This window comes from Amblyomma maculatum, unplaced genomic scaffold (assembly GCF_055883805.1).
Source record: "Amblyomma maculatum isolate TAMU_Amacu unplaced genomic scaffold, ASM5588380v1 scaffold_15, whole genome shotgun sequence".
Taxonomy (NCBI): Eukaryota; Metazoa; Arthropoda; class Arachnida; order Ixodida; family Ixodidae; genus Amblyomma; species Amblyomma maculatum.
Genome location: NW_028146740.1, coordinates 1,719,350 through 1,745,640, shown reverse-complemented (window position 1 = coordinate 1,745,640; position 26,291 = coordinate 1,719,350). Strand labels below are relative to the sequence as shown.

The window sequence follows — 26,291 nt, the reverse complement described above, 5'->3', positions numbered from 1 at the left end:
CCATAGCAACAAACGAGGTGAACTCGCTAAGCCTAGCAGCTCGGTAAATCCGGAAGCAGTCGGAAAATATAGTGCGTTTTATCGCTAAAATTTGCTGGTGCGGGCATCATGAGACATAGCATAAGCTTTGTTGGCCTTTCGTTTGCCATAAACGCTTGACACCATGGAGTGGTGACGACGAATGTGTGCTGAGGCGAGCGGCCGCTGCTTGGCCGGACACCGTCATGTTGCCGTAACTCAAGCGACCCAACGGCAGCTTGGGGCGAATGCTTATTTTCGAAAAATAGGGGCCGTCCCTAGCGTTAACCCAAGACCCCAAGCGCGTCTTACATTCTGCGCATGCGCATTTCGACACCCCAAGCTCCTTGGGGGCCCCAAAGCTTGGGGCCCCTATTCTAAAATGCTCTATCTTCTTCTGGGAGTCTCACTTCATCCTCAGCACGACCAGCGAGTACCTCTAAGTAACACTACCACCCCCCTTCTTCGGGAAAAGAACAGTTCCGGTGCGTTCTACGTTAGCCAAATAGGACGTGCATAATATATGGCTTCAGACGGGACACATGCACTATTTTGGAGGTTGGCGTTGTGGACGATGACTTCAAATACACAGATTCAACTTCGTTTGTGGCGTTGGTGACGGGGCCCAATACACGGTAAGGGCCTGTGTAACAGGGGAAAAGTTTTTTGCTCACCCCCCTCGACGGCACGGGAGCCACAGCAAGACGAGAGATCCAGGAGTGTATTGGAAATCACGGTGGAGACTGTTGTACTGGACTTTTTGGGGAGTATTGGGATGCAGAGAGCCTGGCACGAGCTATCCGGCGGGCGTCATGAGCGCGGGCTACGGCATCACTGGCCTAAGTACTGGCGGCGTCTGCCGCGGGTAGTGAGGCGTCGAAGGGCAGTAACGGGTATCGGCCAAATAACAGATAAAATGGAGAGTATCCAGCTGTAAAATGGACAGATGAATTGTAGGCAAATGTCACAAAGGGTAGGTGAACATCTCTATTTTAGTGGTCGTCAGACATACATGGCCAGCATGTCTGTAAGTGTATGGTTTAGATGTTCCGGGAGACCATTGGTCTGGGGTGATAGGCGGTGGTGAATTTGTGGCGGACGGAGCACGAACGGAGAATTTCGTCAACCACTTGCGACAGACGGCAGCGGCCACGGTCAGTTAGTAGTTCTCGAGGGGCACCATGATAAAGAATCACGTTTTCTAGAAGGAAGTCAGCGACGTCTGTAGCTCAGCTGGTTGGGATGGCTCAGGTAATAGCGTACCGCGTAGCGTAATCGGTGGCGACGGTGATCCATTTGTTCCCCGAGGCGGAAACTGGGAAGGGCCCAAGAAGGTCAATGCCTACACAGGAAAACTGATCAGTCGGTATGGGGATCCTGCAAATGACCTAAAGGCAAAATTGTGGGCTTCTTCCAATGCTGACACAGTTCACATGCGGCAGTGTACTGCTGGACGGAGCGGTAGAGCCCAGTAGAAACGTCGGCACAGGCTGTCGTATATGCGAGACACCCAAATGGCCAGCCGTGGGAGCATCATGGAACTGTTCAAGGATGGTGGAACGTAGATGTTGACGGACGACCAAAAGTTCTGCGCCATCTGGTCGCATATTGCGTTGGTACAGTCGAACCCGGATATATCGAACTCAAAGGGGATCGCGAAATAGTTTGATATATCGATAATTTGATATACAGAAATCTGCTTGGGAAGGCACTTACGATGCGAAAAAACGATACCGTATTTGTCACGTAATCAACTCACTCACATAATGAACCCACCCTCCACTTTTGCACTCGAGAATTTGGAAAAAAAAAAGCGTTAAGGACAGCTCGCTCACATGGAAGCGATTAAGCGATCTCAGCGACGAGCGGCAGCGACAGAGCAAAAAATTTCCAACTGGTTGGAACTGCGTTCCTCTGCCGTTCGAGCCACCGAGCCACCACGGCAGCTCAAAACAAGGTTTCTGTGTCGCCGCAGCAGAAATCGCCAGCGTTTTCGCTTGCATCTCGCACTCTGTTTCGGTCGTCTCATCCGCAGCTCATTTCTTGGCAGCGGGCCAAGATGCTTCGCAGCGATAACGTCCGGGCGCGTTTATCTTTTGATAGCTCCTGCTGCGGCGGGGAGCGAATTTGGCAGACTGCCCGTGATGGCTTGATTGCACAAGCCTGGTTGGATTTATCATGCCGCGCTTGGGGCGGGCATAGTTCACTGCCACAAAATTATTGGAAAGCGTGATACAGTAGCTGCAAAGGCTGTTTGAAGCGAAAAATGCTAAAAGCCGGTGTCATGATCGCAGCTGACTGCATGCTTTCGTTGATTCATACATGCAAGGATAAACGACTCCCGAAAAAAAAAAAAAAAAAAAAAAAATGCCGCTTCGTAACGCCATATCATACGCTATGCCGCGCATACAGCACAACGATAAAAATAGACGACTCTAGCAAAAAAAGAAAAAAAAAAGATCTGCCACTTAACTTCCGCAGGTGCCATAGCCAGAGGGTTCACAACACACGCTGGATAAAGCGTCCGACGTTCTGTCTGAAAACGGGTTGAGCTGGCTTGGCGCATGCGTAGCGCGTGCTACTGCGAACGAAGGCCGGGAGAGAGGAAGGAGAGAGATAGCTCGGCAGAAGAATGGGCACGCCCTTGGGCTTAGCTCTGTCGCGTTTTTCCCCTCTCGTGCCCACCGGTTCTCTCTGGTGCATTTACGCATATGGCTTGCAAACGTCACGTGCTGGCGCGCGGGAAACAATAACCGCAAATTCGCGCGCCTTTAGGGAATGGGCACGGCGCTGCCCTAGCCGAACTGTCGCCTCTCATTACTTCCGCGTGTGGCTTGAAAACGTCACGCGGCAAATGGCCGAGGGTGATGCGATCGTCTTTGCGAAAGGCGCACTTTCCAGTGCGTGGTGCGGAGTTCGATATATCGAACGACCGGTGAAGTTGAGTTCGATATAACTTTTCTCTACTTTTACATGGGATCTTCAAGGGGATATTCCGCGAGTTCGATATAACCAAAATTCAATATATCTAGGTTCGGTATATCTGGGTTCGATTGTATAACAAGTTCTTGTGGAGTACAAATAAGGCGAGAGATTGATCAGGGCGGTCAGAGGTAAGACTGAGGATAAGGGAATGCAGCGAAGGATCTAAGTGCTGTTTGTCGTCAATGTTAGAAGAGGCCGAGACAGACAAGACACATGCGTCATCGTCAGAGTCGGTAGGACTAGGAGAGTCGACGAGATGACGAGACAAGCAATCTGCATTTTGGTATAGTTGGCTAGACTTGTAGATGGAGGGAAAAGTATAATCTTTCAGTCGTAGCGTCCCAAACGGCCCGTGGGATCTTTGAGGGAGGAAAGCCAACACAAGGCATGATGGTCTGGTATAACAGTAAAGGGGTGGCCAAAAAAATAGGGGCAGAATTTTGTAATAGCCCATACAAGCGGCAAACACTCTCGCTTTGTGATAGAATAACTTTGTTTGGGCATAGAGAGGAGGTGGCTGGCATAAGCAATCACACTTGGGTAAGTATAGCTCCAATGCCATGGCCACTTGCGTCGGTGTGGACTTCTGTATTGGCGGATGGGTTGAAGTGGGCCAAGACGGGTGGAGTAGTGAGAGTAGCAATAAGCTCCGAGAAAGCTGCAACTTGTTCAGGCCCCCAAGAGAAGGAAACGTCTTTATTGAGGAGGTGGGTGTGAGGACAAGCAAGGGCTGCGAAGTTGGTACGAATCATTGGAAATGGGAACATAGGCCAATAAAGCCTGGAACATTGCTGGATGATCGGGGGTGGGAAAATCTCTGCCGGCACGAAACTTGTCGGGGTCAGGCTGAACACATTAACCAAGGACTGATTTCTCGGTGACTGAAGTTTAGTTGAAGTCCGGCGAAAAAGCGCTAGGATTGTAGAAAGGCTGTAAAATGTAGAGGAGAAAACAATTACGTTCTCAAGATAACACAAACAAGTGGTCTACTTGGAGCCTCTGAATCATCATGCATTTGAAGGTTGCCGGGGCATTGCAAAGACCAAAAGAGGCCGTCAGGGGTGATGAACGCTGTTTTTTCATGGCCTCTCTTGTCGACAGAGATCTGCCAGTAGCTGCAATGAAGGTCGATGGACGAAAGGTAGCTGGCTCTGTACAAACTATCAAGTGCGTCATCGATATGCGGATACTTAAAAAAGGGAATTGCGCTAAAAAAGACACGAACGAGGAGAGGACATGGACGGGCGCAAACTCGCGACTGATTTTATTCAGAAACAACACAAATATATATACCTTGAAGCTTATCCAATCAATGCCTAAGCGCACATGCCATGAAAGTTCTCTCTTTCTTATACAATTTGATACTAGAATCGCTTACGCATTCATCACCTGACTTATCAATGAAAAAAGCCTCTGCGAGTTCACGTGCTACCTGGTTACGACTGCGCCTTAAAGGGACACTAAAGAGAGAAAGGAAGTGGGTTTGCATCGATAGAATGCCAGTTCCTGATTACAAAAAGACCACTCTTACTGAAAACAGAGCTGTTATAAGGTAGTAAAGAAGAATAACAGAAATACAGGTATCGCCACCACAGCCAAACGGCCGAGGCTCGCAACTACAAATCACGTGACGCGCTAGGGATCCCGGAGGCTGACAAATGCAAATTACGTTGTATGTTTGAATGCGGTAGTACGTTTTTTCTCAAACATGATAACACGCTTTTATCATACGTAAACGACGGCGAAAAGACAACGTAAACGTTGCAAGGCAAATACAAAAATATACTTGGAGGCGCCACAGGCGCCCACTTCAGTTTTTGTTATGTTTCGGCTCAGGCATTTCGTGTGCACTCGTATAGTTTGTTTGATCCTGCAGCGCCTGAATTACGAGCTTGGAGCAGCAGATGCGCCTTGATGGTTCCCATTTCAGCATTCGGAGGCACGAGCGAGCGAAATCCGCTACCGCCGACACACTCCTTCGTTCACACTTCTGCGCCAACATATCGCCGCCGTTGCCGCTTCGACTGCGACCTGACCGCTTGACTGCAGCTACGTACGCCACGAAAAGCATACATATGCTAAGTACCGAAGGAAAAACGCATTATCATTCAATTTTCACTAAATTATGGCACATCTGACCAACATATAATGCGTCAACAAGACCTTCAACGTGCTATTTGCAGGCGTCGTAAACAAAAGGGGCATACTTGCCGCTCATACCAAGGAGAGCGTCGATATATTGCGCTCGTCGCCCGGCAAAAAAAAAAAGGGCCTCGGGTAAAAAGTAAAAACTAAAAATAACGAAGCACCAGAAATACATTACAAAAGGTTAAAAAAAAAAAATCAATTAAAAAAAAAAATGCCAGAAGAGGTGAGACTCCAACTCGCTACTGCTTGCTCCGCAACGTTCGCCGCTAACCGCTCGGCTACGCCGCGCCACGATAACCTTGGAAATATTTCTAGTTTTTATGTCATAGCCCCATTTACAATAAAGTGTTTCTGCTGTCGGTGTAAAAATTACAACTTCTTGATCATCGGCGCATGCTGCCTGCTTTCACGTCTTGCAACCAATGTTCTGGATGCCTATGCGCACTATATTGTGCACTGGATCCATTTTAACATGTGGAATTTCACAGCGCTGGCAAATGTAGTGGCGCCGGCACTTCGGTCATGTTCTGCTACCGTGAACGTAATTTTCGCTGAACACGGAGCTGTAGCACAAACCTTGAAGGAAAAAAGTGCGACGAAGTGCGACGAAGCTTCAAAACTGACAAGCGCAGCAGCGAGGACACTATTTTGCTGGTAACTAAATCTTATTTGTATGTAAACATGTCAGGAAGCGTTGCGATGACCGAGGGCTCGGTTTGTTTATAGTACATGGTGCAAGAAGGAGCGCAAAAGCTTGAGAAACATGTGAAGTATTGTGCATTACAAGTGCTCTATGTTTTTTTTTTTCTTCCTTTATGGGCCCATCGCTCGGTAAATTACTCTCTTCATCGTTTTATTTATTTCGGCTGAGGTCGTCATTGCGAGTACGCTGTTGCCAAGTTGGCCCTTGAGGGATGCGACGCCGCGGGCCGCGCCGGCTCGCTAGCTATCACGGAGTCTCCGCTTACGTCATAGTGTGCGTCACTCAACTCCAACTACGTAGTTGGAGGCCACAGTTTGAATTCGACCGGCGGGAACAAGAAAAAACCTCTACTTCTTATCGCAATATCTCAGCAATTATTCGATTTTTTGCTGCCGGATATGCGGCGACAGTGTCACCAAATGTAGTTTATTAGATTTTCATACCATCTTTGGCTGTCTTTAGTGTCCCTTTAAGATTTTGGTTCTAGCCAGCAAAGGCTGGCATGCTTTATCAGGCGTAGCCAAAGGGCATGCGCCGCAATGTAAGGGCAAATTTGACCCTTTTCCGTTATTCATAGAGAGCTGATGTTCCCTTAGTCGTTCATTTATACAACGGCCCGTCTGGCCGATGTAAACTTTTCCGCAAGTCAGGGGGATCTCATATACAGCCCCAACAGAGCACCTGACAAACTGAGTGGCGTGACGTTTCGTGCAGTCTCGCACGCATTTCTCACCGGAGGCAATCCGGGGGCACAAAGAGGCCAACTTGCACGGGGCAGAAAATACCACCGGCACACCGTAGCGATTGGCTACATTCTTCAGGTTGTGGGACATCCTATGGATATAGGGGACAACCGCCGGTCTGGTCTTCGGTTGACCGCCACCTTCTTGAGGTGTTCTAGCATTAAAACTTTGCAGAAGCTTCTTTGCCACAGCAGCCACGACTGAAACAGGGAAACCAGCTTTTTGTAATCTGCCAACCTGATTGGTGAGGCTGTCGTTTACCAGATGAACACATGATTCCTGCAAGGCTTCTTTCAGGCACAGCATAACAATGGCGCATTTTACCGTCTTAGAATGAGAAGATTCAAACGGCAACAGGTCTTTTCGGGCTCGTGGTGAATACATCCCACACGTGTGATCTGGTGTTAAAGGGATGTTAATATCTAAAAACTGTAATCTATCTTCTTCAGCTAATTCGTAGGTGAAGGTTAGACCTCTCCTGTATCGTTTAAAGACAGATAACGTCTTTTGCACGGTGAACGTGTGTGTCAAACCAGGTTGCTTTTTAGGAATCACCAAATAATCGTCCACGTATCTAAAAACTTTAAGAACTATCTTGTCGTCCAAATAGCACACCAGATCACGATCAATGCTGGCCAAGGAAATGTTAGCCAATACAGGTGCCACACAAGACCCTATGCAAATGCCCTGACGTTGAACATGAAAATGATTGTCAAAAGTTACAAAAGTGGACTCAAGATAAAACTCTAGTAGCTTCATGAAATTGTCCAGGGTTAGGCCGCTGGTGTTCTGAAAATCTACGACACCATTATCGTCGATGCAAGACCTAACTGCACAAAATAGGGCATCATGCGGTATAGAAAAGAACAGGTTCTCTATGTCAAAAGAGACAGCGTAACCTAAAGATGAGGAACCCTGTAGGAAAGAGACCACATCACCTGAATTCTTTACAACAAAAGGGTCTTGTATAACTAAATTCTTTAAACACTTCTGGAGGAAAGAGCTAATCTCCCGTTGCCACGTATCCCTTTCACTCACAATGCACCGGAACGGCTTGTCATATTTGTGCGTCTTCACGGTAAAAAACAGTTCTAGGCTATTGCGCTTACAGTTGTTAACGGCTCTTGACAGTCTATCTAAAGCCAAGTCCTTGCATAGTTCTATGGCTTGAGCCTTTACCTTGGCTGTCTTCACATTTTTGGTAATAAAGTTCCTTCTGACGCGTCAACGGCCTTGTCGTGAAACACTCCCGCTGGTAGCACGGCAAATCCTTCCTCCTTGTCTGCCTGCAGAAGCATCAGCTGATGATCCCTGAAGAAGGATACGACTTCTTCGGCGTCCTTTTCCACAGTTGGCTGCCCTCGTCCCGCAGATACTTGAGGCTTGGTGGCCGTCCGCAGCAGGCAATCAACCCCATCCAGAAGACACCTTTCACGGTCTTCTTCACTAGCTTTGCGCGCCACTTGTCGATTCAACGACAACAACTCGTGCGCTGGCACATTAGGCTTCATGCTGAACTTCGGGCCTTTCTTTAGCACGTCGGCTATCTTGGGTGGTAGTTCCGTGTCGGCCAGCAGAGAAATCGCACAGCCAAGACTTCTTTCCCTAGGCCTGCCTTTTGGAAGGCGCAGCAAAAGGCACTTCCTCCAGAATTCGACCGCTTAGGAAGTCTGTCGCCGATAGGACTGTAACCTGGCTTCACCTATCCACCCGGAGTCTGTGCTATAGGCGAGCAAACGCAGCCAGTGATTCAGAAGTCTGATTTGGCGCCATAGCTCCGATCTCAATATCTTGCAGAGGGGGCACAAAGAGGCCAACTTGCGCGGGGCAGAAAATGCCCCCGGATTGTCTCCGGTGAGGAATGCGTGTGAGACTGCACGAAGCGTCACGCCACTCAGTTTGTCAGGTGCTCTGTTGGGGCTGTATATGAGATCCCCCTGACTTGCGGAAAAGTTTACATCGGCCAGACGGGCCGTTGTATAAATGAACGACTAAGGGAACATCAGCTCTCTATGAATAACGGAAAAGGGTCAAATTTGCCCTTACATTGCGGCGCATGCCCTTTGGCTACGCCTGATAAAGCATGCCAGCCTTTGCTGGCTAGAACCAAAATCTTAAGGCGCAGTCGTAACCAGGTAGCACGTGAACTCGCAGAGGCTTTTTTCATTGATAAGTCAGGTGATGAATGCGTAAGCGATTCTAGTATCAAATTGTATAAGAAAGAGAGAACTTTCATGGCATGTGCGCTTAGGCATTGATTGGATAAGCTTCAAGGTATATATATTTGTGTTGTTTCTGAATAAAATCAGTCGCGAGTTTGCGCCCGTCCATGTCCTCTCCTCGTCCGTGTCTTTTTTAGCGCAATTCCCTTTTTTAAGTATGTATGACCGACTAGCCCAACAACGTGCTCTCTTAAAATACGCGGATAGACATTTTTTTTGTTATCTTATTCAAATGGCGATAGTTGACGCAGAATCTCCAACTGTTATCTTCTTGACCAAAATGACAAGGGATGCCCAGGAGCTACTGGAAAGCTCGATTATATTGTCACGCTACTGACGACGATGAAGGATTGTGATGGTGCGGAAGAAGAGGAGGAAGAGGCATTGGTTTCTGGGGGCTAGTAGGCTTCATCTTTTCCCGCTACCTCAGTACTGTAAATAAACACCCCTTTCTTATTACACCGTAACAATTTGGTGGAAGTGCTTAGTTCGATCCCTGCCTACAGCGCTGCAAGACCAACTGGAGCTTCGGCGTAGTCGCCGCATCGCTGGACTGCCACTGTTCCCGACCATCATGGACCACACAGACTCAAACCGTGCAAGCCGCGATGCTGCAAGCCAGGCTGGCGGCATGCCTGCCCACTCCAGCCCTGTTCCGCTCCAGCCTTACCGGGAACCACGGCCGTTTGCCGGAGAAGAAGGTGAGGACGTTGAGAAGTGGCTACTTGATTATCAATGAGTTAGTCGCTACGACCGGTGGGACCCTGTTACCATGCTGACAAACGTCGTTTTCTTTCTCACTCACACGGCTATGACCTGGTTTGAGAGTAACGAGGAACACTGAGCAGAAAAGTGGGGTGAGCAGACCTTTGCTCAAAGAGCTGAATTGTCCGATGAAACGTTTACCACGTATACAGAAGAGATCCTCAGGTTATGCAAATGTGTCAATTCCAACATGCCTGAGGAAGACAGAGTCGGTCACATTTTGAAGGGTATCGCGGCAGACGTGTACAACTTCTTAATTGCCAAAGACAACCTGGACACTGTCTCCGATGTCATTAGACACATCCGCGCGTTCCAAGCTTTTAAAATACGTCGTATTGCGCCGAAATTTGGCCGGCTGGCCAACGTGCCTACCGTGGCTTGCCTTGATGACCATGCCCAACTAGATCTTCTGTCAACTATCCAGCAAATTGTGCGCGAAGAACTTCTACGGGTCAGCCTGCTTCCCCTGCATGAATCTGCTAAGGTCTCTGTCCAGAGGGTCTCTAGACGGCCGGCTTCACCACCACAAGCGATTCAAGTGCAGCCTTTCTCCCAAGCTCCTGAAATTGCAGCTTCTATTGACTACCCGCCAGTGCATTTTGCCAACCCGACTGCGTCGATGCTTGAAGCCCCAAGGTATGACGTCATCTCAAGTGCACCTAGATCTTCAGTTTGATCTACCAGGATTCCTGTGCAGTAGGAGCAGTCAGCCAGACCTACGACGCGCCCTGCTGTTCCTGGCTCTTATCCACAACAGCATTTTCTAGCTTCCCCACCGATATGCTACCCCTGCGGCGTCGAAGGTCACATCGCCAGGTACTGCCGCGGTAGGTTCCCGCCACGCTATAACTGCCCGGCGCCTCCAACAGTACCCAACAATCGACAATACAGCCCCGTTTTTCAGCAATCCAATACTCCCCGTGGGTATTACCGCAACATCCAGAACGAGAATCTCCGCGACCATTCCCCTGCATCTGATCGAAGTGTTACTCCTCCACTTGTCTTCCGTGCGCGTCGTTCTCCATCACCGCGGCGGTGCTCCATGTCGCCCCGTCAGGAGAACTAACCAGCGCGAACAATGGGGGTGAGAGGCTGCTGGAAATGTGCTGTGTGCCAACATCCCTCCAACTACAATGCTCAAAAACAAAATTCGTGTGTTCATTGATGGTGTGTGTACATTAGCTTTGGTGTATACGGGTGCGACTGTGTCTGTGATGAGTAATCAGTTTAGGCGCTTGTTGGGACGCAAAGTGATGTTTGAATATGACCGTGCTTCAATGTTTTGTGGTGTCAATGGAGAGGTGTTGCGGCCTCTGGGTGTACGTAGCGCGCAAGTGTCTATGGGTGGTGCAATTTTTCAAGCCAAATTCGTCGTCTTACCCCACTCTACGCATGACATCATTTTAGGAATGGACATTTTGAAGACTTGTAGCGCTACCGTGGACTGCCGAAGTCAAGAGGTTCATTTTGACGGCTCGCATCTGCCGACTCTTTTTGAAAGCGGCCGTAATGAAGAAACAGTTTTTAGTATTACCAAAGACACAGTAGTTCCACCTTTGTCTGCCATGTTCGTCCCCTTGTCTGTTCCACTTCTTGAGCAGGTTTCATTTCAGGCCGTGGTGCACCCAGTTCACTCAGCATGCCTGAAGAAAAATGTTATTGTTCCTCATTGTATGATCTCCATGCATCACAGTAATGCCTCGTTATGGACCATCAATCCATCGTCCGAGCCCGCAGTTTTACCCACCGGATTGAAACTTGCCTCCTGTGGACCTGATGCTTGTTGCTTTGGTCACAGATGCTACGAGTGCTACCGTACCTCCGGCTGCTGATGAAACTTCGATCTGCCACATGATCAGCACCGATCTCAGCTCACCTCAACGCCGTACTCTTGTGGATATCCTTCTACCCTTTTCGCCTATGTTTGACTTTTCTCAAACAGATGGACCAACCTCTTGCCCCGCACCTCGGACGCATACCATCGACACTGGTTCGGCTCGTCCCATCCGTCAAAAGCCATATCGCGTGTTCCCATCTGAGCGCAAAGTCATTGGAGGACATGCTACGGAAGAAGGTGATACAGGAGGCATCCAGCCCTTGGGCAGCCCCTGTTATTCTCGTACGCAAGAAAGATGGTTCGTGGCGATTCTGCGTCGATTACTGGCATCTGAATTCTGTTACGAAAAAGGATGTCTATCCTCTTCCTCGCTTAGACGACGCCCGCAACTGCCTCTCTGGTGCGTCTTATTTTTCTTGTCTTGATCTCAGATCTGGCTACTGGAAATTCCAATGGACCCTGCGGATAAGAAAAAAACATCCTTCGTAACGCCAGATGGCCTTTATGAGTTTATGCCATTCGGGCTGTGCAATGCGCCTGCCACATTTGAATGATTTATGGACACAGTTTTGCGCGGCTTAAAATGGGACATTTGTCTTTGCTATCTGGACGATGTCGTCATATTTGGGAAATCCTTCCAAGAACACAATGACCGTCTAGTACGTGTCTTGAATTGTCTGCACAACGCCGCCCTAATTCTAAACTCGAAAAAGTGCTGCTTTGGAGAGCTCCAAGCGCTGGTGCTAGGACACCTTGTCAATGGTGATGGTGTAATGCTGGATCCCCAGAAAACTGCCGCTGTTGAGTCTTTTAAACCCCCGCAGACAGTGAAGGAGTTGCGCAGTTTTCTAGGGTTGTGTTCATATTTTAGACGCTTTATACATCGCTTTGATTACGTTGCTTACCCATTGACGTGCCTTCTGCACAAAAACTCTACTTTTGACTGGACACCAGACTGCGACGCGTCATTCGGTCAACTGAAGTTTCTTTTAATATTGAAACCCATCCTACGTCACTTCGATCCTGCTGCATTGACAGAAGTACACACGGACGCTAGTGGAATCTGTCTCGGTGCAGTCCTTTTCCAACGGCACGATGAACGCGAGCATGTTATCGCGTACGCAAGTCGTACCCTGAGCAAACCGGAGTGAAACTACACAGTCACCGAACAGGAATGCCTGGCTGTCGTTTTTGCTGTGCTGCGTTTCCGTTCATATTTGTATGGACGGTCCTTTACTATCGTTACTGACCATCATTCACGGTGTTGGCTGCGGAACCTTCGAGACCCATGTGGCCGCCTCGCACGCTGGGCCCTCCGGTTACAGGAATATGACTTTGCCGTGGTGTACAAAAGCGGGAGGCGTCATGCAGATGCAGATTGTCTTTCTAGGATGCCAATGGCCACGACCGGATCTGACAGCGACTATTTCGACAATTACATATCGACCCTCGAGGCAGCGTTCCCCGACACGAATGTTTTCAAAATAGAACAGCAAAGGGATAGCAGTCTGCAGCCCCTTTTTGCCGCCTCCCAAGCCATTGCAGCTACAAGCCGTTTTTGTGTGCGTGATGGTCTCCTGTGGAAAAAGAGTTATTCGCCTGTCGGCCAGCGATACCTACTCATAGTTCCCTAGACGCTTTGCACGGACGTATTGCGTGTCATGCATGATGATCCAACTTCTGGGCATTTGGGGATCAGTTCGAACACTCCACCGTGCTCAAGAAAGATTTTACTGGCCTCGACTATTGAACAATATGTTGCAAGTTGCAAGCGATGTCAATGCCACAAACGTCCCACTGCAACTCTATCTGGCTTGCTGCATCTTGTGAAGACCCCGACAGCTCTGTTTGATCAAGTAGGCATTGACCTCGTAGGTCAGTTTCCGAAGTCCTTGGATGGAAATCGCTGGATTGTAATCTGCGTGGACCATCTCACACGTTACTGTGAAACCGCCACTCTTACATCTGCACGGCGCATCAGGTGTCGCTTTTCTTGCTGCACTCAGTCATCTTACGACACGGGCCGCCACGAATTGTCATCACTGATTGAGGCCGGCGATTCACTGCTGATGTTGTTGAAGAGCTCATGCGTTTATGCGCCGTAACTTCCCGACACTCGACGCCATACCATCCCTGAGCGCGTAAACAGAACGCTTATAAACATGCTAGCTATGTATGTGGATGCAGGGCATAAGAACTGGGACACTATACTACAATTCATCACATATGCGTTTAATACCGCCACGCATGAGACGACTGGGTACAGTCCATTCTTCCTGCTGTATGTCAGACTGCCACGCTACTCCCTGGATACTATCCTGCTCTTCTCAAGCCGTGAAGATCCCTGCCTGGCTGAGACCCTCTGTCTCGCCGAAGAAGCTCGGAGAATCGCCCGCTTACGGTCTGGTGCTTCACAAGAACGTTCCAAAGCACGGTGCGATGCCAGTCACCGGCGTGTAACATACTCCATAGGTGATTTAGTCTGGCTGTGGTGTCCAATTCGGCGCCGCGGCCTACATCAAAAACTCTTGGCCCACTATAACGGCTCATATGTGGTTGAAAACGCATCAGTGATTTAACGTATGCAATAGCCCGCCTGACAGCATCGGGTCGTCGGTCTGCCAAAACCGAACTATGTTATGTTGCCCGCTTGAAGCCGTGTCAGCCTCGAACGACTCATGAACATGCCCAGAGGGCTTTGTCTGAGTAGGGGGGAAATGTCACGCTACTGACGACGATGATGGATTGTGATGATGTGGAGGAAGTGGAGGAAGAAGCATTGGTTTCTGGGGGCTAGTAGGCTTCATCTTTTCCCGCTACCTCAGCACTGTAAATAAACAAACACACCGTAACAATATCGTTTGCCAACACCTTCTTGACCTCTGTTTGAACGAGACGTCGCTCGGCAAGCGAAACACGATAGGGCCGCCTGTAAATAGGACTGGCGGCACTAGTGTCAGTGCGGTGGCTGACGACTAGTTTCACCCAATAGGCGGGTACCGAAGTCAGAAAGGTCACTGTAGGTGAACAAAACCTTGTGTAACTCCGCGGGGAATTCAGGTTGGAGATCAGCTGCAATCATGCTGTTAACAGGATCAGGGCGCAATGTGGAGGATGAACGAGGGGTTGCAGGGACGGCAGTTGGATGATCTGTAGTCAGAGCTGAAATGGCATAATCGGTCACCGGGGCCGTTGGATGATCTGTAGTCAGAGCTGAAATGGCATAATCGGTCACCGGGGCCAGCGCAGCTAGTGCAGAACTTGAGTTTACAAGCTGAAGCTAAGGACAGGGGGAGTGGTGTGGTTCTGGGAGATATGCACAATTAGATGAGGAAGGGTGACGTGCCGCTGCAGGATGACATCATTAATGGGACATGCGAGATAATCGTCTGGGGCGGGTGGAAATGGCGGCATAGGATATGAACGGCAGCTTCAGGAGGAAGGCAGCAGAACTGTGCTGATCGATGGTAGGGTGAGCAGGAGGGGTCTTCAGAGCAGAGCGGAAGTGATGTCGTTGGGCGATCCCGGATCGTGCCACGCCGGCCGGCGGTTCTCCCGCTAGAGGCGCCGCGCTGGCTATGACATCATATCAGCTGCGAGAGATGGGCTACCAGGTCTAGTTGTCGGGCGATCCCGGATAATGCCACGTTGGCCGGCGGCTCTCCCGCTAGAGGCGCTGCGCTCGCTATGTCGTCATACCAGCTGTGAGAGATGGTCTACCAGGTCTAGTCGGTTGGCGGTTCTCCCACTAGAGGCGCTGCGCTTTCACTTTGAGTGACGGTATAAAAGAGGCACGCTGCTCCTCATTAGGCAGATGTTATGGACAAGGAGAAAGAAAGATTGCACCAGGTCGCCGCGTTGCTTTCGCAACCTACCAGGCTTAACCAAAGCTAAGCCCCAGCTAATTTCTTTTTCTTTTTTTTTTCAGCATAAGGTAGGTTCCTGAGCTACTTATCGACGCACTAAGCTGTCACATTACACCAGCAACGACGCCAGCACGACCAACGGTCTCCTATCACCGTAGTGTAGGTTTTTTGGCCCCGCAACGCCGACGGAACTGATGAGCGGACGGTCGCCCGATCTGTTTTGGTCGATCGCGCTCGGACCGAAAACTTGCCGACTGAGAACTTGACACCCGATGAGTTAATGGCTTGAACGGCTGTGCTCATCTGTAGCTTAACTGTTATAAAAAGGAAAACAATTGGCTACACTTTATATGTTCCCCCTTCTCATCTGCAATGGCCTTGGCCAGAGATGTTAGTCGGCGCCAAACTACCAGCCCATTCCGTGACGAGTAGGCTTAGCGCTAGTACGCAGGATTCGGGTCTAGAGAGCATTCAAAAGCTTTAGTGATTCAATGTGGCCATCGAGTGTAGTTCTGGCAGTAATGACCCCAAAGCGATGACTGCTTACATCACAAAGCGCGTGCACATTAGCGGGAAGCGTTGATGTAATCCTGTTTGGCAAGCGCAGCTGGCAGCTGTCGGCGCTGCTTGTGGGTAAACACACGGGGGGCGCAGTCTTAATCCGCGAATCGGCGCATTCCTGTGGGAGTTTAGGGCTCACACACTAAATACTAAATGGTGTATGTTTACTGTGTTTACGTTGAAGCACTCACAACAGGTCATTTGGCTCTGGAGTCAGTTGCACTCGCACGCACGGTTGCGGGGGAGGTGAGACGCAGAGAGGGTGGCAGATGGGAGGCTCTTGTTCGGTGCGGGCAGTGAAGCGCATTTGAATTGCGATAGATATTGCAGTGGCGAGACTGAAGCGGCGGTGGCGGCGCATGCTTTCGTGCGCTAGCCGTGGCCAGAGTGAACATAGTTTTGCAAAACAAAAAGCAATGCTTCACCAGCTGAGAATAATTAAGTTTGACTAATACCCCTGTCATATGAATACTCATTGAACTCGATCTGCATTCAATTCAACTCAATGCAGGTTGTCACACGGCAACTTTCAAGTGCAATCGAGCCTGCTTGGCTTCTAGCTGCTTCCTGAATTGCTCTTGAGATTTCAAGCACACTCGAAAGTGACCATCGACACCCTCGTCATCAGCGAGCTCTAGAATTTGAAAACAAATAAATGCATCCGAACGGCAAATAATAACATATCAATGTATTAAAAGGCATTATGGGACATTTTTAAAACATTGTTAGAACATTCGTAGAACATTAAAGGGCAACTCCGGTGGCTTTTTCATCATTTTGTGTTTTGAGTTGAATTACATATTCCTCGGCATGTCCCGACTCCAACACAAAAAACCGTTTTTCAAAATTCCAATTAGAAGTATTTTTAAAAAGGAAAAACAGCAGATCGAAACCGAAACTGTTTCCTCGGCCAGAAACGACGTCACAGTTGACGAATTGGTGAAGTCACATTCAGTATTAGAAAAACACTCGTATGTGCGTTGGATGGTGAAAATAAAATATGGAAATCATGACGCACTGCATAAAGTATCTGAGGTAGTTCAATATAAGCCTCACAATTTCATAATTATGCGGGAAGTGGACAGTAACACCTCAGTGTTGCCCGCAGAAATAGTCTCAACTTAAGCCATGAAGACGGCATATTTTAAAGTCTAGTTGCGAGTGAACATATTATCGTACAGCGCCCAAAGTTTTCAGAATGCATCAGGATGGAGAGAAGAACCTACAGTAAAATGTTTACTAGAATACAGTCGAACCTCATTATAATGAACACGGATATAGTGAAATATCGGTTATAGCGAATTAAATACGAGGTTTGGTTGCCCACGCTTTATTTTTACGACATTTATTCTTCTATAACGAAACCGAAAGCGTGAGATCCGCCGTGATATCGGCTGTAACGAAGAAATATTTGGTCTACTCGAGACTCAAAACTCTAAATGTAGCATGAAAGAAGCAGAATACTGAAAGCCAATTCCCAACTGCACTTTTCTTTTTTTTTAACGTTTGAAAAAGTTGTAGAAAGTTCACCCGTCTAGCACAAAAATTGCGCGTTTGGCTGGTCGCGCCACCTATGAACAGAGGGCAGAAACTCTGCAAGCTCGCGTGACGACAAAAGGCCGAAGGGTGGCGCCACTTGCCCAGCGGTGAAAGCAAGCGCAGAAACACTGGCAACCACGGCATCTGCGAGACGGTGATGGCGGTGGCGAGCCCCCTCGCATTACTGCACTCTTTCATCGATCAGCGGCCGAAATGGCAACGAAGAGGAAGGCGATCTCTCTCAAGACGAAGCTTCAGATATTGAGAGCTGTGGATTGTGACAACAAGAAAAAGGATGTTGCATCGGAATTCAACGTTCCAAGTATGTTGTCCACCATTTTGGCCTCAAGAAAGAAGATTGAGGGCAACACCGAGGACGCCATAAAAGCTGACCGTAAGAGAGTTAGGCCTTGCCATTATCCGGACGTGGAAGCGGCTTTCAAAATAACGGCTTGAGGGGCTAGTTGGTGGTGCATCGTATTCAGAAATGTGGCGCAACAAACACAAACACAAGAGAAGATACACAACACACACGCACACTACCAACTGTAATAAGAATCTGAAAACACTTCCTCTTCACCACTCCTCCTCTTCTACACTCAGGTACATCTCATCTTCCTCTTCTTTGCCAAGGGGATAGTGGCACTTTCTTCCTCGCAGACCATAACCATCGTCCAAACATGGCAGTCACCAATCTCATCTTCCTGCTCTTCTCTTCTTCCTCTTCTTTGCCAAAGGGGTAGTGGCACTTTCTTCCTCGCATACCATAAACATCGTCCAAACATGGCAGTCACAAATTCTACACTGTCTTGTTACTCCACACCTCTGCTTTGCCCAGTAACTCATACCACGCTGGACAAGCAAATATCACCACATAGTCACATAGTCATACACTAAACACCACCGCCACACATATACAGTAGGACATGTCCATCCACACCACATAACTTGTGTAGTCCCTATGTATTGAAAAACTTTACCCTGCCAACGTCTACGAAGCCACGAAGCCCATGTACTTGAGGGAAAAAGATTCTTTAAACTACTATGGCCCCAAAACGTAAAAAGGAGTCCAAGAATAACAGCTTTAGGCCAAGAATAACAGCTTGAGTCCCGATAAAAATCTCGTTCTTTGCATTACTGAGGAGGATTGGTCAATAAAAGTAAATTCTTTTCTACGTAAACTCAACGAAGCTTCACTAATACATCTCTCTTCTTTCTTCTGTATCCAGTACGCCTCTAAAATTTCGTGCACCATCTTATCCCGACTCTTTCCTAAAATGTTAAGCCTGCTAAACAACGGCTCACACTTGCACTTCTGACAGTGCAAGGGTAAATTTGACCCCTTGCCATTTTCTATGGACTTCTCGTGTTCCCTCATTCTATCATTGATACATCTTCCAGTTTGCCCAATATATACTTTACCGCACGTCAGAGGAACCTCATAAATCACTCCCACCCGACATCCAATAAAACTCTTTACATGCTTCTTATCGCATGTAAAGACGTATCGCATGTATGTTTGGACGATGGTCTGCGAGGAAGAAAGTGCCACTATCCCCTTGGCAAAGAAGAGGAAGATGAGATGTACCTGAGTGGTGAAGAGGAAGTGTTTTCAGATTCTTATTAGAGTTGGTAGTGTGTGCGTGTGTTGTGTATCTTCTCTTGTGTTTGTGTTTGTTGCGCCACATTTCTGAATACGAAGCGGCTTTATTCTCGTGGTTTAAAGATGTAAGGGCACGAAACTTGCTGGCATCAGGACCACTCCTTCAAGTGAAGGCCAACAGCCTGGCCTGCGTACTGGGACATGATGAGTTCCATGCTTTCAAAGATAGGCACGAGATCGCATGCCACACTTTGTCTGGCGAAGGTTCTGCTGTTGACGCGGAGTCATGTGATAAGTGGCTGGAGAATTTTCTACCTCTGCTCCAGCAATAGGACGAGCACAATGTATACAACGTGTACGAAACCGGCGTGTTCCTAAAGTTGTTGCCAGAGCGGTCGTTGGCAGTCAAGAACGAAACCTGCCATGGAGGCAAAAAGAACAAAGACCCGGTGACGGTTGTTGCCGTGAACATAGATGGCTCACTGTCATCGGCAAGTCTGCACGTCCGAGGTGCCTGAAAGGCATCCGGAATTTGCAAGTTGAGTATGTTCCCAACAAAAAAGCCTGGATGACATCCAAACTTTTCCAAGACTGGCTGAGAGCTTTCAACGAGGACATGGAGAGACAGCAGAGAAAGGTCCTTTTGCTCTTGGACAACTGTCCTGCACACAAAGTCTTTATCATGCTGAAGGCAGTTCGTTTGGTGTTTCTGCCACCAAATAGCAAGTCAAGGGGTACCGCTTCGTTTAAAAGTTTTGTCTGCTTCTCTAATCTCGCAAGGTATGCTGTCGCGTCAAGTAGTAGTAGTGTAAAACTTTATTTCGCAAAATCGGAAGGGGCTCAGGGGTTGGGGTTTTGAGCTGTAGGTGGTGTTCCTAGGTACAGGATCCCATTGGTTCTTGCTGCCTCTTTGGCCCGCTCAACCAGTGTTAGCTGATCTTGTGGGTCTGAGCTGGACAGAAGCCCCTCCCACTGCTCGACTGACGGGTTTGTTATTTTGGGCTCTATCGGGCACGCCCGACAGTCCCATGTGGAGTGGTAGAGAGGGTGGCTATCTCTCTGCACCACACACGTTCTGTAGTGCATTGCATAGGCCAAATGTTACTGTATATGTAGCGACTTGGGTATGAGTTTGTAGCCGTCTCCAGGTAGCGGGTATTTACGGCGTCCTAACTTCCAACACATGGTGAGCTCTCCATGGCTGTTTGGAGTAGTGTTGGTTTCCCCCTTGTCGTCGCTCGCTCGGTTTGTGTAACCTCGAATATCGTGTTGATTTTAAGATTTCTCTCCACTCCTTCCTGCCTATGTGTCCATACCACATTTTGCCACCTTCCTGAGGAGGGTGCTGGCCTGCCTGCTTATTCTTCCTCTTAGGAAGCGTCTGCATGTGAGTCTTTTACTATTGTATAGCTCATGTTGTTTCTGTTTGCTTCAGTGATGGCTAAAGCTATTGCCACCCCCTCCACCGTGTCAGCGTCTGCTTATTTGGAATTTCCTCATAGTTTTGGACCGAAAGAGTGATGGGCATAGCTCAGCAATCAGCAACACAACGCTAACCACTCCCCACTTTCGCCGCTCACACAGTGGAAAGATAGTTGGACACGCGCCTTTTTACATGCGGGAGCGGTTTGCCGACAAGCTAACTTTCATAAGGTAAGAATAATATGGTTCTGATTGTACGCTTAAATAATACAGCATAAAGCCATCGATTTCAGCCTCCCCGACAATCTCTATACGAAGCCCAAAACAAATCCGAGGATCACTAAGGTCGCATATTATAGTGTAGGCATGTCAAAGAAAAAAGAAATTTATTTATTTATTTATTTATTTATACTGTAAGCCTTTTGACAGGCTCATACAGGAGTGGGTAAAAAAGTCACAATTTTACAGACAGTTTACAATACATCCTAGAAGAAAAAAAAAGAAAAGCAATGGAATGACAAGGAACAATGTAAGCGCGTGAAACACACTCGGTGATTTGCTAGGGCCATCCGCATAAAAGCCTTCATCATCTGCAGATGTGGAGGAGACAAGTGGCAGATCATTCCTGGCTTCTATGATGGACGGAAAGAAGGAATGTTGATAAATGGCCTGATCGTCCTGTCATGGTTTGTTCTGGCTGAATGTATGGTGGTTTTAAGTATTCTTGTTTGTTGATATTAATACAGTCATGATAGAGAAGGGAAAAAAATTTTAAAGAAGCAATGCGTCGCCGAGTGTTCAAAGTTTGGACATCTGCTCTGTTGCGCAGCGCAGTTGCTGAGACATGCCGCGAGTACTGCGAAAAAATAAACCGAAGGGCTTTGTTTTGCATCGCTTCTAACTGATTGTCAAGTTATACTCGATGCGGATTCCAAATTATACTGCCGTACTCAAGGATTGGTCGTATGAGGGACTTGCTATCTTTACTTTAGCTGGCGCTCGTGCAAGTTTCCTTCGAAGGAATGCAAGCTGTCTATGCGCTTTAATGCAAGCTTCGTTGATGTGTGCATCCCATTTCATTGTGTTTGTGATGGTAATTTAACTGTGTCGACTTCTGCTACTTGTACTTCCATTAGATCATAAGTGAACTTTAAGAGCACCCATTTTTGGGTTATACTCATGGAAGCGTTTTTTTTTATGTTTATTTCCATTCCCCATTCTTGGCACCACCTGGAAATGTTAGTTAAGGAGGAATTGAGGCGTATCTGGTCGTTAATAGTGCGCACTATTAACATTAGCTACGTTGGGGGAATAAAATATTTTTTTTGAATAAATAAAAAGCTCTCAGTGAGCACTCTCCATGGTGTGCATGCAAGAGCGCAGCCAACACCACAAATAGCAGACGACACGGGGGATGAGATCTCGTGACGTCAACGGCTAATGGTTGCCAGACCAGAAAGCTGCTTTCGATATTATTGATAAAAATTCATTTTAAAACTATCTACTGAACCGAATGAGTTCAAATTTCGAGGATTTATAATTTAACGTGTGTGGAGTGAAACGCAATAATCAGTTTATGCTCAAATATTAGCTGTCATGACCCCTTAAAGCCTTACCAATCACGCGACACTGTTTAACCCTTTCGCTGTCACGAACGTACCGGTATGTTTTCACGCTTCCCCTCCACAGTGTCACCGATGTACAGGTACATTCTCTATAGTGCATTCAAAACTTCACGCCTCAACGTGAAGCTGGCGCGCTTGGACAGGCTCCGCCATCTGTGAAATCTTTGTACAAGTTCATATTTTCGCCCCGCCTTGTGAAGAGTATGGAGCGACTGCGTCCACCCCCGCCACCTTCTTTGCTGGGGGGCGTGGTCGCTATGCGCGAGCGATCATGCAGTGCACGCGTTTCGCGGTGCGTGCATGCAGTTGCGGTTTCAAGGGTTGTTCTGCACATCTGCCGCAGGTTTGCAGATTTTTATTTTTTTGCCGTGTCTGCTATGACATGTCAAGCTCTAGGGCTCGCGCCGTTGCCTCTCCAATAGGTCGACACATGACTCGATCACTGCTTTCGCTCTCTCTTGGCACACGCTTGCTTGCGGCTAGCAGCACCAAAGGAGGTTGTTTTAGCCTCTTTCCATCTCCCTTTGTCATCTTTATTTCACAACGAGCCATTTATCTCCTTTGTGCGAGCCACCGAAAGTGCGCCCTCCGTGAGAGCGGTTACTTTCGGTTGGCTGACTGCGCAGGACCTTTGACTGCAGACTGGAGCGATGGCTCTTTTGGTTATAAATACCAGTCGAGCTTGGATTCAGTCTCTCAAGAAGCATCAAGCAGTTTTTTTTATTATATTATCCTCATTTGTTGAATTTATAACCAGGCTGATAGTGATGATGATGTTAACAGCACCTGCAGAACACTGAAGTCTGCATATTCCGTTGACTATTTTATTTGTATAGTAATCATATTCAAAAATAAATTACTATGCTCATTCCTTGATATGCTCGTTCCCTGAAACCAAGCCAACACTGAGGGTGCGTCACGGCCAGAAGTGCCTGACAGCGAAAGGGTTAAGTCGTCCAGCGGGCTTCAGCTGCGTCGGGGGAAGTGTGACGCCCAGAAATGGAGATAAGAGAAGATGAGGTCGATAAAGAAGCAGCTCGTGCTGGGACTCGCAAGTGGACACAGCTGGGTCTTCGGCGTTCGTCCTGCGTAAATTAAAACCTTGCCTGTCATCATCAGCCACACTTACCCACTGCAGGGCAAAGGCCTTTCCAATACACCTCCAATTAACCTGCACCTGTGCTAGCTGCATCCACTTGACCCCTGCGACCTTCTTAATCTCATCCGCCCACCTTACTTTCTGCCGCCCCTGCTACGCTTTCCTTCCCTTGGAATCCAATTTGTTACCCTAAGCGACCATCGGTTGTCATCTCTACGCACTACATGTCCTGCCCATGTCCATTTCTTCTTGATTTTCACTAGTATGTCAGTAACTTGAGTTATTTCTCTGACCCACTCTACATATTTCCTTTCTCTTAACGTTATTCCTATCATTTTACTTTTCATAGCCTTCTGCATTGTCCTCAACTTAAGTAGAACTCTTTTTTGCTAACCTCGATGTTTCAGCCCCATAGGTGAGTACCAGTCGGATGCAATTTTTATACACGTCATGTCAGTAAGCTGCTAGTCATAATGTTTGAGTACCTTCCAAATGTGAAGATTCTCCTAGTTATTTCCCTTTTATGGTGTGGATCTGCAATCACTACCTGTTTTAAGTAAGTCGACGACCGTTTTTTTGGACTCTCAACGGACCATGAAAACGTTCAAAAAATCGGGCAGTCCGAAAAAACAAATGTGCACCAAAAAAGCTAAATTTATTGCCTATTATTCACTTTGAGGCCCGAAAAAGTCATGAATGCTTTTCTGCACCACACTCCGATTCCGTGCTAACAGGTCCGCCTGAATTTCGCTTGCATCAGCTTCGGCTTGCGTCGGCTGCGCTGCTGCAGGTGAGTCATCGTCGTCGCCGCTCTCAGACTCCACAAGCAGTTGGAAAATAATTTCTGCATCTGTGAGCCCAGCGCACAGTTCCAACTCGTGGTCAACGTCTATGAACTCTGAAAACTAGATGGCCGATGGCAGTGCGAAGGTCGTGAATGAGCTGCTCACTGCCTGACAGCTGCTCGACGACACTGTCCTCCTTCAAGGAATTCAGCACAAATCCTGTTGTGGGTGCTACAGATTTCCATGCATCGGCGAGCATACTAAGTGCTCCAAGAAAATCGACAGAGTAGGTTTTCCCACTGTCGAGGCACACCACAACCACCAACCACTGGATCACAACACCGACTCCGTTGAGTGCCTTCTCACTGCCGCTTTGCACGCAGAAAAAAAAAACATCTTATAAAATCCGGAAACAGCTTTTTGAAGAACTGAAGCCCATTCAATTAAATGCGAGCCACAGTAGCAACACAACATAGTTCTCGTGTCAGCACGACCACGGCTAAGCCTACTCGCTTCGCTCGGCAATGCACGACGAACACACAAGAGAACAGGCAGTCAAAGTGATCACGCTAAAAAACAGAAAAAAAACAAAAAGCACTCCGGCGGCGAGCAGCGATGGCAGTGGTGTTGTCCCGGAAACGGAAGCTGCTAGGCAAATAATACAGCCTCGATCCAGGGTCAATTTAGCTGAGGAGTGGCACGCAAGGCTGACACTGGTTTCGAGGCTATCGAAGGAAAAAGTAAACAAGATGGCGGTGACACTGCTCAAAATGTGTGGCAGTAGGCCCGGCTGATGCTTGGAATGTTGAAAAATTGAATAGCCCTCCTTATAGTGTTCGAAATTTTGAGCAGCGTAATACATTGACTTTATAAGGTATGTCCTGGGACTGGGAAAAAGTCTGAATAATCAAGCATGTCCAAAAAAGGGGGTGAATGAAAATACAGTCGTCAACTGTAAATGTATTTGCCTACCACTTTCAATGCTTAACTACCTATTTTAAACTGCTGCTCCTTTCCCAGGCTGTTTAGCATTACCTTGCTCTTTTGCATAATAATGTTTATGCCTACCTTTCTGCTTCTCCTGTGTAGATCATTTATCATTAGTTGCAGTTGGTCTCCTGAGTTACTTAACAAGGCAATGTCATCAGCGAATCGCAGAGTACTGAGATCTCCATCGATCCTGATGCCTAACTGCTCCCATTCCATGTCTTTGAATACACTTTTTAGGCAAGCTGTAAATAGCACTGGGCAGATCCTGCCTCCTTGCCTAACACCTTTCTTTTGTAGGGGTGTGTTTATTCAGTCGACGCAGATGGATTCAGCTTCTCAGGATGAATTCACAGCGGAGCATCAGGCGTACCAAATCACGAAGACAACGACCAACTTCTTGATAGGAGGTGTTTTTTGAAGGACTCGGTATGGACCGTGATACTGAGCAAGAAGCTTCTTTGAAAGGCTGGCAGTTGTGGCAGGAACCCAGAGCCACACCAGGGAGTTGGGTGCATATGAAGGCGCCTCGCCAGTGTCATGATGGTGTTTTTGTTGCTACAGGTTTTCCTTTATAAGCAAACGAGCGAGCTGACGGCATTCTTCTGCGTACTGGGCGGTGTCCGTCCGAGAGTGGCGCCGATTCAGAAACATCAGGGCGGTAGGGATAAAGTGCCTCCATTGTGCAGGTTGGCTCGCGCCCGTCAAGAAAAAGGAAGGGAGAGAATCCAGTGGTGGTCTGTATCGCAGTGTTGTACGCATAGGTTACGAAGGGAAAAACCTGGTCCCAGTTGGAATGAGCGTCGTTGACGTACATGGCCAGCATATCACTCAGAGTACGGTTGAAGTGTTCTGTCAGGCCATTCATCTGAGGGTGGTAAGAAGTAGCGGTGTGATGACTGTTGCAGCATTCTTTCAGTAGGGCCTCAAGAGCGTTGGACAAGAAAACGCGTCCGCTGTCACCGAGTAGTTCCTTCGGAGTCCCGTGGCGAAGAATAAAGTTGTTGAGAAGAAACAAAGCAACGTCTCTTGCGGAGACAGAGGGTAATGGTGATGTTTCAGTGTAGCGAGTAAGATGGTCTACTGCCACGGTAATCCACCGGTTTCCAGCAGCAGTAGTGGGAAGAGGGCCATAGAGATCTGTGCCAACGCTTTCAAACGGACGAGCAGGACAGAGTAATGGCTGCAACGAAACGGGACTTCTGAGGAGTTTTTCGGCATTGACAAGATTCGCAAGCGCACACGAAATGTCGTACAAAGTGGTACAATCCACGCCAGTAAAATCGCAGACGTAGGCGCGTGTAGGTTTTCAATACGCCACCATGAGCACACTGTGGGTCACCATGGTACGCAGCACAAATGTCGGCGCGGAGATGATGCGGG

General features: G+C 48.0%; 2 protein-coding genes across 9 annotated transcripts in view; both read left to right on the top strand.

The window, feature by feature from the left end:
* LOC146171923 (uncharacterized) overlaps positions 1–26,291 on the top strand; it is a 244,196-nt gene that overhangs the window by 150,233 nt on the left and 67,672 nt on the right. The window lies entirely within an intron of this gene.
* Positions 1–26,291, top strand: part of Nt5a (5' nucleotidase A) — a 105,278-nt gene that overhangs the window by 42,727 nt on the left and 36,260 nt on the right. For 6 of the 8 annotated variants that reach the window (XM_084586129.1, XM_084586133.1, XM_084586128.1 and 3 more), the window contains one exon: positions 9,326–9,520. The exons of the other annotated variants lie outside the window; for them this stretch is intronic. In XM_084586129.1, coding sequence (XP_084442255.1) covers positions 9,326–9,520 — 195 coding nt within the window. The remainder of the gene's footprint in view (positions 1–9,325; positions 9,521–26,291) is intronic. 8 annotated transcript variants of the gene reach the window in all.